Raw genomic sequence first — 17,059 nt, forward strand, 5'->3', positions numbered from 1 at the left:
ATTACTGAACCATATAATTTCTAGTATATTTTGCGCTATTATGTACATGTTAATAGATTTTTTGGGGGGCGTGGCATTTTTTTTTCTGATTTTGGAAAATCAAAAAAAAAACTTGTTGTATTACACTGTACCTGCATAGCAGAAGGGACACTTAGGGATCACTTCACCCGGCATCTTTCTGTCTGTCTAGTACATGTACAATCAAATAGTTAAATTTTCACCTTTTTTAATGATGCTATGAAGCATGTGACACATACATTTCTTGGAACACTTAAATTTAAAATATCTGTGATAAAGTTACTCTTAAGACAAGGACTAATCTAGGTCATATCTAATTTACTGCCGATTGCTAATATTTTTCCCAAGGGACCCCCTTTAAATAACTCGTCTTTTAACTTTTAATGAGTCAAATACCTTCCAACTCCCTTTAACAGAGTTGTAGATAAAAAAAATATTTTCAATTACATTTACCCTTGCTTTAATTGATACATGTTTACTACTATTAATTCAGATTTGTAAAAAGTGATATTTTGCAAACTTTTAACAAACAGAAAGGTTTACATATAACATATCGTTGAAAAATTAGAGCTTTCGATGCCATGCCAGTAATTTCATAAAATGAGTAACTAACAATTTTCTTGTTCAAAACTCAAATATCTCTCAAAAATATAAAGAACAGAGTAGTCAAGGTTCTTTGATATAACCAATATAGAGTAGTCTAGGATCTTTGACATAACCAGGATAGATAAGAAATTATCAGTTCAGAAAAATCAGAGTGCTTTGATATAGTCAGCACAGAGCTGCTATGCATATTTATCTGTACCAGGAGAACCTTCACTAATCTGTATATTTTAGAGCCTAATTAGCTACTCCAATATTGGTAATATCCAAGAATCATGATTTCTATACCCTGAACTATATTCATCTAAGAACCAAGACTATATATCTAAGTAGCTTGACTACACTGAACTGGTCATATCCAAGAACCTTGACTATGCTGTACTAGTAATATCTTAGAACCTTGACTTCTCTTTACTGAATATATCTAAGAACTTGACTACTGTCTACTGATTATATCTAAGAACACTGAATACTCTGTACTGGTTATATCCAAGAACCTTGACTACTCTTTACTGGTTATATCTAAGAACCTTGACATCTCCATACTAATTAAACCCAAGAACCTTGACGACTCTGTCTTGGTTAAACCCAAGAACCTTGACAACTCTGTCTTGGTTAAACCCAAGAACCTTGACAACTCTGTACTGGCTATATCTACCCTGTACTGGTGTGTAAAATATGGGAATTCATTATAAAAGATAAAAACAAGTGTTAGTTGATAAATATCTGCAAAATTCTTAAATGTGACATTCATGCAATGTTTTAAAGAGATGCATGCAAACTAAAATTTGATAAAAAGTCAAATTGATTTACAATTCTTTGCAGGGCCAACTTTTGTTTTACTCTCATTTTTCATTACTCTCATTCAAAAAACAAGCAATTACATAGAGTACTAAATAAACAAAAAGTTTATGTCCAAGGACTGAATGCAACATCAAATTAATATATAAACGAGAGACCCATGGGCCACATCGCTCACCTGAGCACTTTGGAAAAAGAAGAAATCGGTTCAGTATTGAAAAGTTTAAATATAAAAGTGGTCCCAACATATTTGATCTGCTATTGAGGCCTTGCCCTACCACCAGGAATTAATTCTACACTACCTGAGGATGCTTCCATATCAATATGAATAATAATGGATTTGCTGTTCTTGATCCCCAATTGTGGCCACACCCTACCCCCTAGGGTCATGATTTGAACAAACCTGAATCTATATCACCTGAGGATGCCTCCATATTAATATGACTAAACACAGCTGTGCTGTTCTTGAGAAGCTGTTTAAAGATTTTTTTTCTATATATTCCTATGTAAAACTTTGATCCCCCATTGTTGCCCATCCAACCCCTGGGGGTCATGATTTGAAAAAAAAACTTGAATCTACACTACCTGAGAATGCTTCCATATCAATATGGATAATAATGGCTTTGCTGTTCTTGAGAAGAAGATTTTTAAAGATTTTTTCCTTTATACTCCTATGTAAAACTTTGATCCCTCATTGTGTCCCCACCCAACCCCGGGGTCATGATTAGAACAAACTTTTATCTTCACTATGTAAAGAAGGTATCTTTTAAGTTTCAACTTTTTTGACCAAGTACTTCTTGAGAAAAAAGATTTTTTTACAATTGAACTTCCCTTCACCCAAGGATGCTTTGTGGCAAGTTTGGTTAAAATTGGCCCAGTGGTTCTGGATTAAAAGTTGAAAATTTGAAAAGTTTACAGACGGACACACAGACAGACAATGGACAAAATGTGATCAGAAAAGCTCATTTGAGCTTTCAGCTCAGGTGAGCTAAAAATACAATATTCATGAAAAACTATGCTCTCTGTAATGTAAACAATACTATGCCAAACTGTCTTGTACTGAGTTTAGATGAAAATATATATATATGCATATATTTTGTTCAAAAAACAGACTGCTTTACAGGATCAATTATCATAAGATTATGATTTATGACTGTCTTGAAACAAAATTTCACTACACTGGTTTAAATTTGTGTTCTGTAAACTTTACAAGTTTTAACATTTTACATTCAAGAGATGCATGATACATATACATAGGATAAAAGTATATGACAGTAATTATTATTGAAAATAAGTATGGTATAAGAACTGTTTGTTGATAATGTTTCTTGCACATGCATGGATTGGCTTTGGTTTGGTGTTATTTCGAGGGGTCACAATCTCGGCCCTCATTGGTGACTTCCGCATGTCAATTTGTATCATCTGAGAAAACGCATCCTTCTTTTTCTGGTCAGCAGAGAGAAGCAATATTCTGCCTCTATAGTGTGTGAACCCTAAAATGGGCAAATATGAAGGCGACAATTTGGTCAAAGGCACAAACCTACATTTATAGTCATCTTCTCTTCTTTCAATATCAAACTTGATAATGTCACCTTTGGCATTTATTATGAAGTTCAGATGTCCAAAGGATGATACAGTCACAGGCTGTTCTAAATCCAGTTGACCTATGACCTTGCATTCTCTTGTCCGGATTTCAAACACCTGAATGTCTCTGACAAATTGTCCACTCTGGTCAATTCCTCCAAAAATGAAAATTCTTTCTCCCACAACTGTGGAAGCTGCAGAATGAACAGGGCTCATCAGTTCTCCCAAAGCTCTCCATTTTTTTCCTCTGATACTATATTCTTCTATGGAACTTAAAACATTCTTTCCTTCCTTTGCTTTGGGATTTTTACCACCAATGATATAGATTGATTCTCTCACAGCTGCCATGACATGACAGGTACGTCCTCTCTTCATCAAAGCTTCACATAAGTTCCATTCATTTCTCTCTGAATCATAATGAAGCAAGTTTTTGGAATTGTTTGTCCCCCCTGCCAAATAAATGTCACTTCTGTAGGTGACCATCTGGAAGTTTAAACCTGGGTTTTTGTCCAGTGGTATTGGGGCTAAGGTGTACCAACGATTCTGGTGAAAACTGAAGGCCCACAGACACTTGCCATCCTGATAGAATGATCCAGATCTCTCCATATCATATTCTGTAATCACCATAGTTACTTCCTCAAATTCATCACTGTTGCGCAAGTGAAATCTGGTTGAGCAGTACTCTTGCTGTCGAGCTGGTAGCATGTGGTAATCTCTAGCTTCATTCAGGAATTTACTACAGTTTTCATCCTCTATCAACAAGTCTTCCCTGTACAATTCACTCAGTAAATACTCTGGACTGATGTTTATCAATCTCACATGCCGAAAAAGTTTGTCAATGTTATCTTCTCTGTTCCTTTTGTCTGCTTTAACCCAGCGCAAGACCGCCTCACAAATTTGTTCTTCATCCACAGGAACCAAATCGTCATCTTTGACAATGCTCAAAACATCATCAATATCCAGCTCATCAAATTCTTTAGTCTTCCACAGTCCGTTGAAGCCTTCCATCACATATGGTCGGCATTTCTCTAAAAGTATACTGCAGCCAAACTGCCGAGCCAGTTTGAAAATTTCAAGACAATTTTCAGTGTCCATTTCTTTGCCAAGAAATTCCTCACATGATTCTTGCAGAGCCTGCACCTATATTTCCAAAGAAAGAAAATAATGCAGCATTATCATTTAAGATTTCATATACCAATAGACCTAATAATACTACATCCTGTATATCATTTATTAATAACATGAAAACTTTTTTTTAAACAATTTATACTTTTACTTCCCAAATTTATGAGTCAGACAGAACTCATGGTTTTTCTTTTTCGACTGGATATCGCAGAATGTTAAAATCAAAGAAATAAAAGCTTTTTCCCTTTCGTTTTTTTAACTTTTTATGTTCAAATTGTAATTGAAGCTCTAAAAGTTACTGCAAAAACTAAATTAAATATTAAATGAATGCAAGCTATGAGCATTTTGACAGTGTACTTGGAATAATGCAGCTGCTCGGAGAAGTTCCACGACATTGTCCCTGCTAATATCCTCTTGTCCTGTGTATATATATGTCCTGAAAGCCTCAAAGGTAGCCTTTTGTATATCAGGTAACTCCAGCCTGTTACTGGTGGACTCTAGCATTCCAGAGCTAAACATAGACTTGAAATATGGTGAACCTTTAAGAATAAAATCACTATTGATAAAAATATTACATTAAATACACAATACGCTTGATTTTTTTTTTTTTTTGATCATTAAATTTGAAATAGTTATTCCTGAGATTAAGTGTTGTAATGTTAATTACTTTGTACTTAATTTCCAATTCTTACATGTAAAGTTCCTTAATGTTCTTAATAAATTTCATATTTAATTAAACTTGAACTGGTTACCAAAAGAGTAGTTATCTGAAACAATGGACTCTTACATTATGATATCAACAATAAAGCCATGCCTTATTTACCTGGTAAAATAAAATAAGTTAATCTTTATTTTTACAACAGGGCAAAGATTTTATTAAGAAGCACTATATGAAGGAATTAATGAACAAGTGCAAATAGTTCTTATCTATTTCTGAAAAAATACCTGCTGCAAGTAGAAGTTTGTGGCAGGGGAAGCTCTGCCCCTCCACAATGATCTCCACGTCTGAGTTTTCTCCTCCCATCCCCATCTCCATGATACCACTCATCATGCTCTCTAGGTACCGCTGACGAGCACTGTCAGACATACTGTTAAGGAAGCTCTGCCCCATGTTTGACTTGCTGCTCTTATTAGGAGGCTCGGACTTTGCCATGTTGTTTTTACTTTGTTACTTCACCATCAACCTTGAATGATTCGAAAATGTTAATAAAACAGTCCTTTACGGGTATTCCCAGTTGATTTTTACATTATCACTACAAATGCAACATTTTTTAAAATTCATGGAAAGTTTATGAGTTAAATTGTTTGTCATCATGATAAAAGAGTTAACTTTCTAATTTCTAACCTTCACTAGGGTTATTTTTAGACCACTGTTTGGATATTGAAGGTTATTACTGTACAACTGGAATCATACCCTACATATGCATAATTGTCAAATCTGTTGAACAACAACACTGTAACTATGGAAATATTCTAATTGCTTATGGTTTTTATAGGTAGAGAAACATGCATGAGAGGAGATTTCCTTCACTATTTTGAAATACTTATTACACTCCCTTCCACACCTTGTCACAACTGTGAACATACTTATTTTAATGGTACTTGTAATACATTTAATGCGTTTTGCACCGCTCCATGTCCACTTATTCATGTACATGCTAAAAAATAACTTAAACTCCTCATTTTCAAAACTCAAGTTCACTAAGTTACATTTAGTACCATTGCACTAATAGGCTGAAGATGAAAATTGCACTAAATTTTGAGTGCACTAATTTATGTAGGTTAAAAGTTTCTTCTTTTACAATATGGTCATCTATCTGTACTTTTTTTTACACATATTTCATGTCAATTTTTTGACATGACCACTTTCAAAAATTATCTTACAGCAATCAGTATATGGTGCACATTTCTCTCTCAATTTAATATATCCTACCTAAGTTTATCGCAAAGATCAAAGAGATGTGGCAGCCATTATTCTCCAATTAATCACAAATGTTATTAACAAATTATCGATAATTTTAAATTGGTTTCCTCTAATTTTGATTGCCTTCACTAGGAAAAGGATAGAAGTATCCTTTGATTGTGATGCAAATTGGTGGGAAAAAATTTACTTTAGGTTTAGATTACATCACACTTTTTCTAATCCTTAAGATACAAATGAATGAGGATAGCATTCAATTGTGACGTCATAAGACACTTATGATGACATCCAAATCTAGCGTCTGTATTTCTCTATTTATAAATTTTCTTAAATATTCACCAGTGATTCATTTCGGTCTGCGTCCTGCGTAAATCATGCATGGATATTGCTCAGGATGCATTAATTCAATAAATGTCCATCCCAATGGATGCAATAAATTTGCAATAGGACATATCATATATACTTGCCTATAATTCGGTTTTTTGGGAGTTAAACTTTCGTTCCAAACTCCTTATTTGACTTATACGCAAGTTATAAAAAGATAGGTATTTCAGCGGGTCAATCCCTCTAATTGAAGCTTTAAAAATACAACCGACTTATAGGCGGACCAACTTATAGGCGAGTATATACGGTTTATATAATTTTAAATTTTTTCTGTATAATCCAATTCAAAATTGGGTCAATTGCATCATATCCACATGCAAAGCGATATGCATGAGTGATTTCGACAGGTATAAGGTTACCAACCACAGGTCAGATTTAACACTTCACTGTTAAATTGCAGTTAACAAGCAATTATCAGAAAATATTTGAAAGTTAGATAGCATTGTTCGATTCTGAAGCACTCATACTATTATAATATGTTTGTATTTTAGCTGTATTAACATGTATCTGAGTGTATCATTTTATTTTTTTTCCTTAGAAGCTAAAAAGTATTTGATCATTCTTCTTTCAAGCTACTTTAATTTCTTTTTTTCTTTTAAATTTCTTTACTTCATTCAATAGATCTGTATATTTTATGACTGATACAATGTTTGAGATTGTAGTTATGATCTAAAAATAGAACCAATTGAAAGTGCACAGTTGACAATATATTATTTTTAATGTCACAAAATTACGTATTCTTACTTCCTATTGACAGTAATAGTATAAACAACTCACAGCTACAAAAAACTTTGCAAATTTGCAAATGTCCTCGTACCCTTGGATTTGGACGCATTGATTTTGGCATGGGACGCATTGTTGTAATTAAGAGGGGTCCTTTTGACCCATGAAAAACATTTCCAAAATGAATCACTGTATTCACCGTAGCAGAATAGAAATAATTCCCTCTTCGTCAGAATTGTTATATATAAAAGAACAAGTACATTTATATTTTTACTTTCCTTTTCTTACACATCAAATTATGATGAAAGGAAGCACAGCTAGGATAACAACCGAAAGCAAAACCAGGATATATTTTGAACTAGTTAGAATATTCTAACTGTGTCTCGGGACAGGCCCTCACCACAGTTAGAATACATCTTATATACTTGCAATGTAGCAAATCGGAGTGGATCCACTCTGAAATGATTCTGAAGAATACAAAATGAGTAGCACTGAAAATAACTACCAAATTAATCATAACAAACCTTTTTGAGATTGTATATGCCTTTTAACCTAAAAATTAATCCATATATATATACGAAAATTCAACTCATTTTCTCAACGTTTTTTCCTCGCTTCAAATTTAACGCCATGTTGACTTTCGGAACTCTCTGGATTCTTCATAGAAAATCCACAGAGTTCGAGTTATCGCCCGTGTTTATTTTGCTACATTGCGAATACACGGAACGAATTCTATCGTTAAACCGGGTCCGTAGGACAATATCATTTTAACGATAGAACATTCTATCTAATTTTGAACCTAAAGGAATATTCTTTTTGAATTCCAAAAGTTTACTCAAAGGGCCATAATGACTCTTGGTTTTCAAAATCAGCGAGAATACTGTTTGTTATCATTATATTTATAATTTCAGCATCTACTATTCGTAATTGAATGGCTTTTAATTTCACTAACGTATGTCAATTAGTGTAAATTGATTTTGTTTTACTTCCTGGATATGGTACTGCTCCCGTTACAGTAAATTTGTTGTCATATTTAAACGTACATTGTATACACACTTATTTATATACTACCGTAAAAGTATATTTAAATTCCTTGAATACCGACATAAAAAAAAAATACCTGTCATTCTGGCATCTTTTGAAAATGAAAGTAGGCCTGAACGCTTTCTTTTTAAATAATTTGTTCTAATAGATTTCGTGTTCATGATTTTAACTCAGTCACGAATAATATACGTATAAAGATATAAATTAGACAGTGTGTTAATAATATTAATGTTATGCTCTTTCTGAAATTATTCAAATTGAATTCTATTTGATTCAGATTGTTTCGTCAATTAATGTCGAATCAACAATGGTACAACTCTTCCATAATTTTTAGCGTTAACGGCACGCTGCAAGTGGCAACGTAATATATTGACGTAACAGCTGTAAAGTAAGGTACACGGCTGACGTACAGGTATACACAACACTCACTGCTTACGCTTTTTAATAACAAAATTTTGCAGATGAAAATCATAAGCAGATAGGTGTTCCCTATTTAATTTTGTAAACAATATCGATATATCCTGGTCTCAGGATGGTGTGTTTTGTGTAGTGTATGGTTTCCTTATATGACTGTCAAATAGTGAAGTACATTAATTAAAATAAAAATCTAAAATAGCTGATTCAGAAGTTAGTGGTTTAAAAAAATCTCATTTTATGTACATAAAAAAACACAAGGTTTGCCACTCACCATCTTGGATTCTAGGGGGTACCTGGATTCACACTTGATTTTAATCAATATGCCTATCTACATTTTTCTTACTGCATCTTTGCTAGCCAAGGGTTTCTGATCCACTACTCTCCTCGTAAACCCTTGGCCTATGGTGCTGTCAAAAGTTGGAAATGTTTACGTCACATCATCTTGAATATTACCACATAAGCACAGATTGCATCATTGACAGAAATAAAAAAACTCACTTAGAATAAAAGTATTTAAAGAATAATTAACAGGTAGGTATGGAGCTTTATTTCCTATGTAGCTTGTAACATGAGCTTTGGTTGGATACATAGTAGGGTGTAAATTTCTGTACACCCGACTTGAGCCGGAGGTAAAAAAAAACGTGACGTCATAATGCATAGTTTCTCTATGATAAAATGCAAATAACATGACGTCACGATGCATTGTAGGATGTAGTAAATCTTATTGATAGCTAGAAGCACAGCTGATTGGACTTGTTTACAAAGAATTTATTTAAGTACATAGGAAATAAATTTGTTATCCAGGTTCAATCAAGGGTGTACGGGGATTTACCCCGTGTTTTATTCCATACACCCTGAGGCCAAAGGGTGTAAATCCCCATCGGCCTCAGGGTGTGTGGAATAAAACCCGGGGTAAATTCCTGTACACCCTTGATTGAACCTGGATAACTAATAATGTTTATTTGTTATGTAGGTCACAAATCTATATCTGCAATATAGATTTCTGATCACACTTACCGGTATGTGTACATCTGCTTAAAGTTGGATGACACCATAATTATTTATAGAATGGCACATTATCTTATGGAACATTGTTTACTAGTGCTTTTTTATTCCCAAGACTAAAGACTTGAAGAGTCAAGATATATCCCGAACAGATATATCGTCATTAATTATTTTTATTACAAAATAATTCGCTGATTGGTCAAACAATATCAATTGACTCCAATCACAACCCATGAAAAAAATCCTGACTTTTGATAGCACCATAGGCCAAGGGTTTGTGAGGAGAGTAGCGGATCAGAAACCCTTGGCATGCTAAGATGTTTCTACTGATGTTAGGGGAGATCTCGCTTTGAAAATGATTGAGTGACTCCCATCTATCATCTGCCAATTTTCACATCCTGCTTAAAACATGCAGTGAACCAAAACAGAAGTGATGATTTCTATTTAAAATGTAGTAGAGGTGTCCCAGAATTGCATGAACAAGAGAACAAGTTTGACATGGTTTCTGTTCTCTCTAGATATTCCCTAGCAAATATAAGCCCTACTGGGATCAAATTTGCTTAAATGATGCAAAAAGGGGTGAACACTAAAAGACTTGCTTTGGATGCTGAATCTGACTTATATTCTCAAAATTTTTGGAGCCAGTCCATTCCAAAGTAACAATCAAACCTATTAGGACCAAGCTTGCATGGATGATACATCTAAGGACTGACACTACGAGACATGCCTCGGATGCTGATTCTGACCTACATTTTCCAGATAAATGACCGGGTAAAAGTTTTTGGAGCAGGTCCATTGCCAAGTAAGTTTGAATGGATGATGCATCTAGGGATAAACACCATCTGACTTGCTTTGGAATTGGATGCTGGACCTGATCTACATTTTCCACATAAATATTTGGAGCAGTTCCATTCCCAAGTAACTATAACCCTTACTTGGGCCAAACTTGCTTTGATGATGCAAGTAGAAATGAACACTACCAGACTTGCTTCAGATGCTGAATTTGACTTACCTGGGTACATTTCCCAGATGAGTGACCAAGTTAAAGTTTTTAGAGCAGATCCATTCCCAAATATCTATAAGCCCCACTGGGGCCAAACTTGCATGAATGATCCACACTACTAGTCCAAAATATCTGATGTTTTCCTGGCTTTTTTACAATTTGATATTTTACTTGCCAGGAAAACTTCAGAATCCGTGACAACCTCTGGTTGGAGGCGGTGAATTCCTAGTTTTCGTAATGGCGCCGATTCTGAAGTTTTCCTGGCACGTAAAATATCAAATCATAAAAATGCCAGGAAAACGTCAGATATTTCGAACTACCACACTACCAGACCTGCATCAAATGCTGAATCCAACCTACATTTTCCAGATAAGTGACTATTAGCCCTACCTTGACCAAACTTATGTAGGTGATGCATCTGGGAATGGACAGTATTAAACTTGCTTCGGATGCTGGATCTGACCCATCTGACCAAATTAATGTTTTTAGAGCAGATCTATTTCCAAGTAACTATAAGCTTTACCTTGACAAGACTTGCTTGAATGATGCATCAAGGGATGGATACCTCAGATGCTTGAGATGCTAGATCTGACCTACATTTTCTGGATGAGTTAAATTTGTGGAACCATTCCCAAGTAACTTTACATTATACTGAAACCAAACTTGCATGGATATTGCTTTTGAGATGCTCACTAACTAAAAAAAAAAATTGTTGTGAGATTTGCCTTATAAATGGACAAAATTTGTCAAGGTGGGCTTTGTAATCTTTGATTACCTGTGTTTTTGTGAGGGGATCAACTGATGTAACCTTTTTTTTGAATGGAAATATGAAATAATGAATAAGAAATTTCAGACATTAAAAACTGTCTAATACAACACCTCTGCAATCCGTTTCACTGTGAATTCCGACCTTTCTTTTGATTTCTACTTTGTTATTCTCTATGTTCTTCACCCTGTGCAATCTGACACTTTGTCTATTCTGACACAAAATGTCTCTCCCAATGCATTTGGGATTAGACAGATTTTATTGAATTATAAGAGGCTATAACAGAGAAAAAATTGACAATTTGCTCACATGACTGTATTGACTATTTCAAAGGAAGGAAAATTGCAATACACTGTACTTGATTGTAGAAACCAAAGACAAATATTACATTATTTTATCCTAAAGGATTATAATTATCTATCTACTGCTGCATTACATGTAAGATAGTTATCTGTCATATAGAAAGTCAATTAAATGGTCAAGCCATTTCAAGCGAACTGAATTATCACTGTGTTTTACATGTATATGAATGGACGATCATGGTATCTGAGTGGTTAGGGTGCCAGATTCAAATATATTTTTGAACATTGGAGTAGGTCTAATACAGTGGAGATTGAAATTTAAAGACCCCTGAAATTAAAGGGTATATATGCGTTAAAAATTGGCAAACATTTTTGGCCATGGTAAGGAGATTCAGATCTTTAAGATAGTAATGTTGCTGTGCTGTGTCTGCGTATTTAAACAAAAAGTTTAGTGCAACCTGTAAAAAGCATTTTATATGCATAATTTGTCTTTGGTATTCTTTAACAACATTCATCACCTGCATAACACAGTTGTAAATAAAATTTTGTTATAGAGTCATAAAGAAATGATCCTTAAGTCTAGGGTTTAAATCCCACTGTGGGACATGGAGACCAGTCCTTTGGATGAGACAGTATAAATAAAGGCCCCATTTCAAAGTAGATGCTGGCATTGAAAAAAAATCCTGCGTTACTCAATGCCTATAAGAGCCAAGTACAGGATCTAAATTTGCAGTGTTGGTGTCCTAACATGAGTGAAAATTTCTCAAAGGGATCTAAAGCAAACAACCCACCTACCAACTAATCCCACAACTACATACCCCCCCCCCAAAAAAAAAAAATGGGACAACATTTAATTTCAGTTTCCAATCCAGCCTTGCATGAAAAACAGACATTAGTGGGTATATTTACCATACATTTCACAAATTTTACTAGTATTAGGAATATATACTTACAATCTGCTATTCTAGTCTGTGTGTTAACCAGTAGGTTGGGTTGATGTAGTGCAGATGATTCCACTAGTTGTTTTGACTGATTACTTAGTTTAAGGAAGTGTAAAACTCACCCAGTTTATCATCCTTTTTCCTGTGCATAAACTAATATATTCAATTACAGTGAGCACTTCAGTATCCTTAAGCAAAGACTAGCTCTGCATATCTGTTATAATAAGATATTAAGCATGTATAAAATAGGCAAGGCTAGTCTTCCTGTTAGCACTTACAACCAAAGCAGACCAAAATTTCCCCATCCAATTCTAAGTTGCCAACCAAATTTGTATATTAAAAAAAATTCATAGTTATTTTTTAGTGGGAATATTGTTTTTGAATATGGTTTGATAAATTATTAATCATAAAATCCCTCTCAAAAATCAGACCTCAGAAGCATCCCTTTCACCCCTCCTTTCCAATTTTTTGAGAGTCCCAGATATAGCTCATTTGGTTCAATATATACACTATTTGAGATACAAATTAATCTTAAGAATCAAGATTTCCGTATGGTGTTCTTAAAATGGAATTTGTTGAGTATGTTCTGACATGACTTATACTTCCTGCATCGCTAATCTTAATCTGCCACACATTGTCAAAATAACACAGTAGAAGATCCCATAAGAAGCATTTAATGTAAACAAAAGTCAGTGCAAGCATACAATCAGATAACTAGAGGAAAAAACAACTTAACAGAATAGTGATAAGATTTAAAAGTGCTAAGTTTTATAATAAAGATGATTTACGGTAAACAAACTGAATAAAGTGGGTATTATATTCAGCCAAATACGGTAAACCTTTTCTTTGCATATGAAAGCAATCATAAAAAAAAGTATCAAGTTAATTAACTAGTTATTTAAAATCATCACTGATAATAAGTATGGTACATGTACTGTTTATCTATAATTCCCTTGTGACAGGATAGAATTAGTTTGGGAATTGTCATATTTTTAGAGCTCAGACTGACTGGTGTTTCTTTCTTGCTACTTAAATCTACAAGTGTCATTTTGGAGTAAGCATCTGGTTTCTGTTCACTGCCAGTTAACACCACCATGTTTCCTCTAAAGTTTGCTATATCTATTACAGGACGCAAGGCTTTGGACAGAGTATGATCTAGAAATTTTATCTTAACCCTTACTTCTTCATCTTTTTTGCTTTTGATTTCTACATTATGAATTTTACAATCAGATGATAGGAGGATGTTTTCACTGCCTATTTTTAGTAACTTAAATGGAGGAGAAATGTCACTTGGAATTTGGCCCACTGTTGAAGATTCTCTTCTTCTGGTGTCAAAAACTTGAATATCACTTGACCATGTTCCATCCTGCTGAAAACCTCCAAAAATGTAAATTTTCTCCCCAATTACAAAGGAAGCTGCGGAATGAACAGCAGTTGAAATTTCTCCAATGCTTTCCCATTTACGACTTCTGATGTTGTAAGACTCAACAGAACTCAGTACATGTGTCCTGCTGTCAGCCCTTGATTTGGGGTTCCTGCCTGCTACCACAAAGATGGACTCCCTGACAGCAGCCATAATGTGTCCACTTCTTCCTCTCTTCATCTGGGCCTCACACAACACCCATTCATTTCTATCACTGTCAAAATGAAGCAGGCTCTTTGAGTTATTGGTTCCTCCAGCAAGATAGAGATCATTCCGGAAAGAAACCATTCGAAAATCTGTTCCAGGATTGTCTTTTATTGGAATTGGACAGATGGTATACCACCGAGCCTGCTGGAAGCTGAAAGCCCAGAGACACTTGCCATCCTGATACATCTGAGCTGTTCTCTCCATGTCAAATTCTGTCACGATCAGGATTACTTCCTCAAGGTCATCGCTGTTGCGGAGATGGAACCTCGGGGAACAGTATTCCTGCTGTCTTGCGGGAAGCATATGGAAATTTCTGGCTTCATCCAAATATCTTTTACAGTTTGCATCTTCAGTTAAGAGATCATCAGTATATAGTTCATTGATGAGATACTCTGGACTAATCTGTATCATTCTGATGTGTTTGAAAAGTTTTCCAATGTATTGTTTTCTGTTTGCTTCATCTCCTCGTACCCAGCGTAAAACTGCTTCACATATTTCTTCTTCACTTACGGGAACTAAGTCATCATCCTTAACAATGCTCTGGAATTCATCAAATTCTAGGTCCACAAATTCTTGAGTTTTCCAGAGGCCATTGAATCCTTCCAAGACATATGGCTTGCATTTCTCAAAGAGAGTATTGCATCCAAATGCTCTGGAAATTTTAAACAGTTCCAAGCAATTTTCATTATCCATTCCAGTCCCTAGGAATTGCTCACAGCTCTTTTGCAGTTCCTCAACCTAAAAATAAATACATATAGATCTCAGTAATTCATGGAATCAATTACATTTTAGACATTGGCATAGTTTTTATTATGTCAGTTTTAAGTGCACTTAAATCTGAAATGCCGAAAAATTAAGATAGAAGATAAGTAGACCAGAATAGTATAGATCTCACCTGAAATATGGCAGCTGCCCTCAGTAATTGTACAACATTATCTTGGGTTATATTTTCTATTCCTGTGTATATGTACTCTCTGAATGCAGCAAATATTTCTTTCTCAATGTCTGGAAGCTCAAGGCGACTTCCATGTTGTTCCATCATGCCTGAGCTGAACATGGACTTGAAATATGGAGAACCTGCAAGGAGAATGATGGTCAATTGATTCACATATATTTGCAAGACATAATTAATACATGTACTACCATTATAATACCCTTATAGTTATACATTTAATTTAACTTTTAATGTGTCTTGGCAAGACATACATATTTTACCTGTATTAGAACTATTTTAACAATGAAAAAAGGAAGTTTGTTCTCTTGATCGACCGACCGATTGAAAAATAATAATTAAAAAAAAATAGACTGAAAGGTTTTTACCCTCTTCAATTTTTTTTAATAGTTCTACCAATATCAATATATGCAATCTTTCAATTTTAGGGTCAAGAAAGGTGAACTACAGAGAAGATATTTCTGTCATCGATTCTTTTGTCTAGCACTATCTGGCAAACAGCCGTCAGTGTCTCACAGATAAATAATCAAAAATGAAAGTAGAATATTTGCTAGTTCAGCGAAAGCATTATTTTTTTGCAAATTTGCATTTACATGCATGAAAGCCCTACCTGCAGACAGGAGGAGTTTGTGACAAGGAAAGCTCTGGCCCTCCACAATGATCTCAATGTCCGAGTTCTGTCCCTCCATCCCCATCTCCATGATCCCCTTCATCATGCTCTCTAGGTACCTCTGTCTGGCACTGTCTGACAAGTCCTTACCCCAACTGGAGGAAAAACTCACCCCTCCACTGGCCCCAGCCTGCTCTGCCATGCTGCCGTGAGATGAGGATGTCCTTGGTGTAAAGTCTCTTTGTCCTATAGCATTAACAGTGCAGGCTGTGCCCATAATTCATATTTAAACTACTTCCTTGTTAGTGCTATTCAGAATGCTTTACTTGAGTGACGTGTCTAATCTTGATGATCGATTTAAATTTGACCTGACAGGGCTTGTTTTGCCTCCCTTTTTTATGTTTGTAAATTAAAATTCATTAAAAAAGATTCAAAAATACTTAAAATGATTTTTCAGACTTCAAGGAATTATATTTATTATTTATAGGTTTCCTTTGAATAAGTTCCTTCCTTGAATTACTGAATAATCAATATTCAGTTTTCCAGGAAAAACTATGTGGTGGTACTACACAGAAATGGAAGTGTATATATATATATACATTTAAAATCATGTTTGTGAGTCAGATTAATGGTTACTGAAATAATTTTTATATACTAAAAATGTTACTTTCATTTAAAAATTAATCAGTGGCATACATGGTTATAGGAGTTTTATTATTATTTTTTTACAAACTTTTTAAGAGATTGAGCTTTTATTTAAGGAAGTTAAGACCAGCCATCATGAGGAAAGTTGAAGAAAGATCAAGTTTTCATTCCGATATTTCAAATGATTAGTTACAAATTAATTTTAAAAAATGTTTATAATTTTATTAAGCATATAGATAGAAATTCTCCTAGAATGGATTTTGTTTTAGCATTGTGTAAACAAGTTGTCAGCATAAACAGATTATTAATAAGAATATAAAAAAATTGGACTATGCACATTTTCCAAAAAGTCAAGTTAAATGTTGGTCAACACTTGGATAGACCAACCTTGAGGCATTTGACTTTGTGGTCATATTTGCTAGTCTAAGTCTGTCACGAATCATTAGTTCGTAAACTTTAAAGAAAATAGTAATTATGGAAAATTTATAGGATATATTTATGAAATATAATTACATTTTCAAATAAATAGGAAAAAATTTGAATCTAAGGAATAATTTCAGCCCATATATGAATTTCCAACAGGCC

At 34.3% G+C, this 17,059-nt stretch overlaps 1 protein-coding gene across 1 annotated transcript; it reads right to left on the reverse strand.

Annotated features, from left to right (window-relative positions):
- Positions 1-209: 209 nt before the first annotated feature.
- On the reverse strand, positions 210-16,116 carry LOC133196876 (uncharacterized). Its single transcript, XM_061332725.1, has 6 exons — positions 15,830-16,116; positions 15,163-15,344; positions 13,546-15,005; positions 5,077-5,294; positions 4,489-4,670; positions 210-4,146 (listed from the first exon to the last, which is right to left on the reverse strand). The coding sequence occupies exons 1-6, from the start codon at positions 16,104-16,106 to the stop codon at positions 2,704-2,706; spliced, it is 3,762 nt and encodes a 1,253-aa protein (XP_061188709.1). The 5' UTR covers positions 16,107-16,116; the 3' UTR covers positions 210-2,703.
- Between the last annotated feature and the right edge of the window lie 943 nt (positions 16,117-17,059).

Source organism: Saccostrea echinata, unplaced genomic scaffold (genome assembly GCF_033153115.1).
Source record: "Saccostrea echinata isolate AGI-Se365-2 ecotype Australia unplaced genomic scaffold, CSIRO_AGI_Sech_v1 ptg000030l, whole genome shotgun sequence".
NCBI classification, from domain to species: Eukaryota; Metazoa; Mollusca; class Bivalvia; order Ostreida; family Ostreidae; genus Saccostrea; species Saccostrea echinata.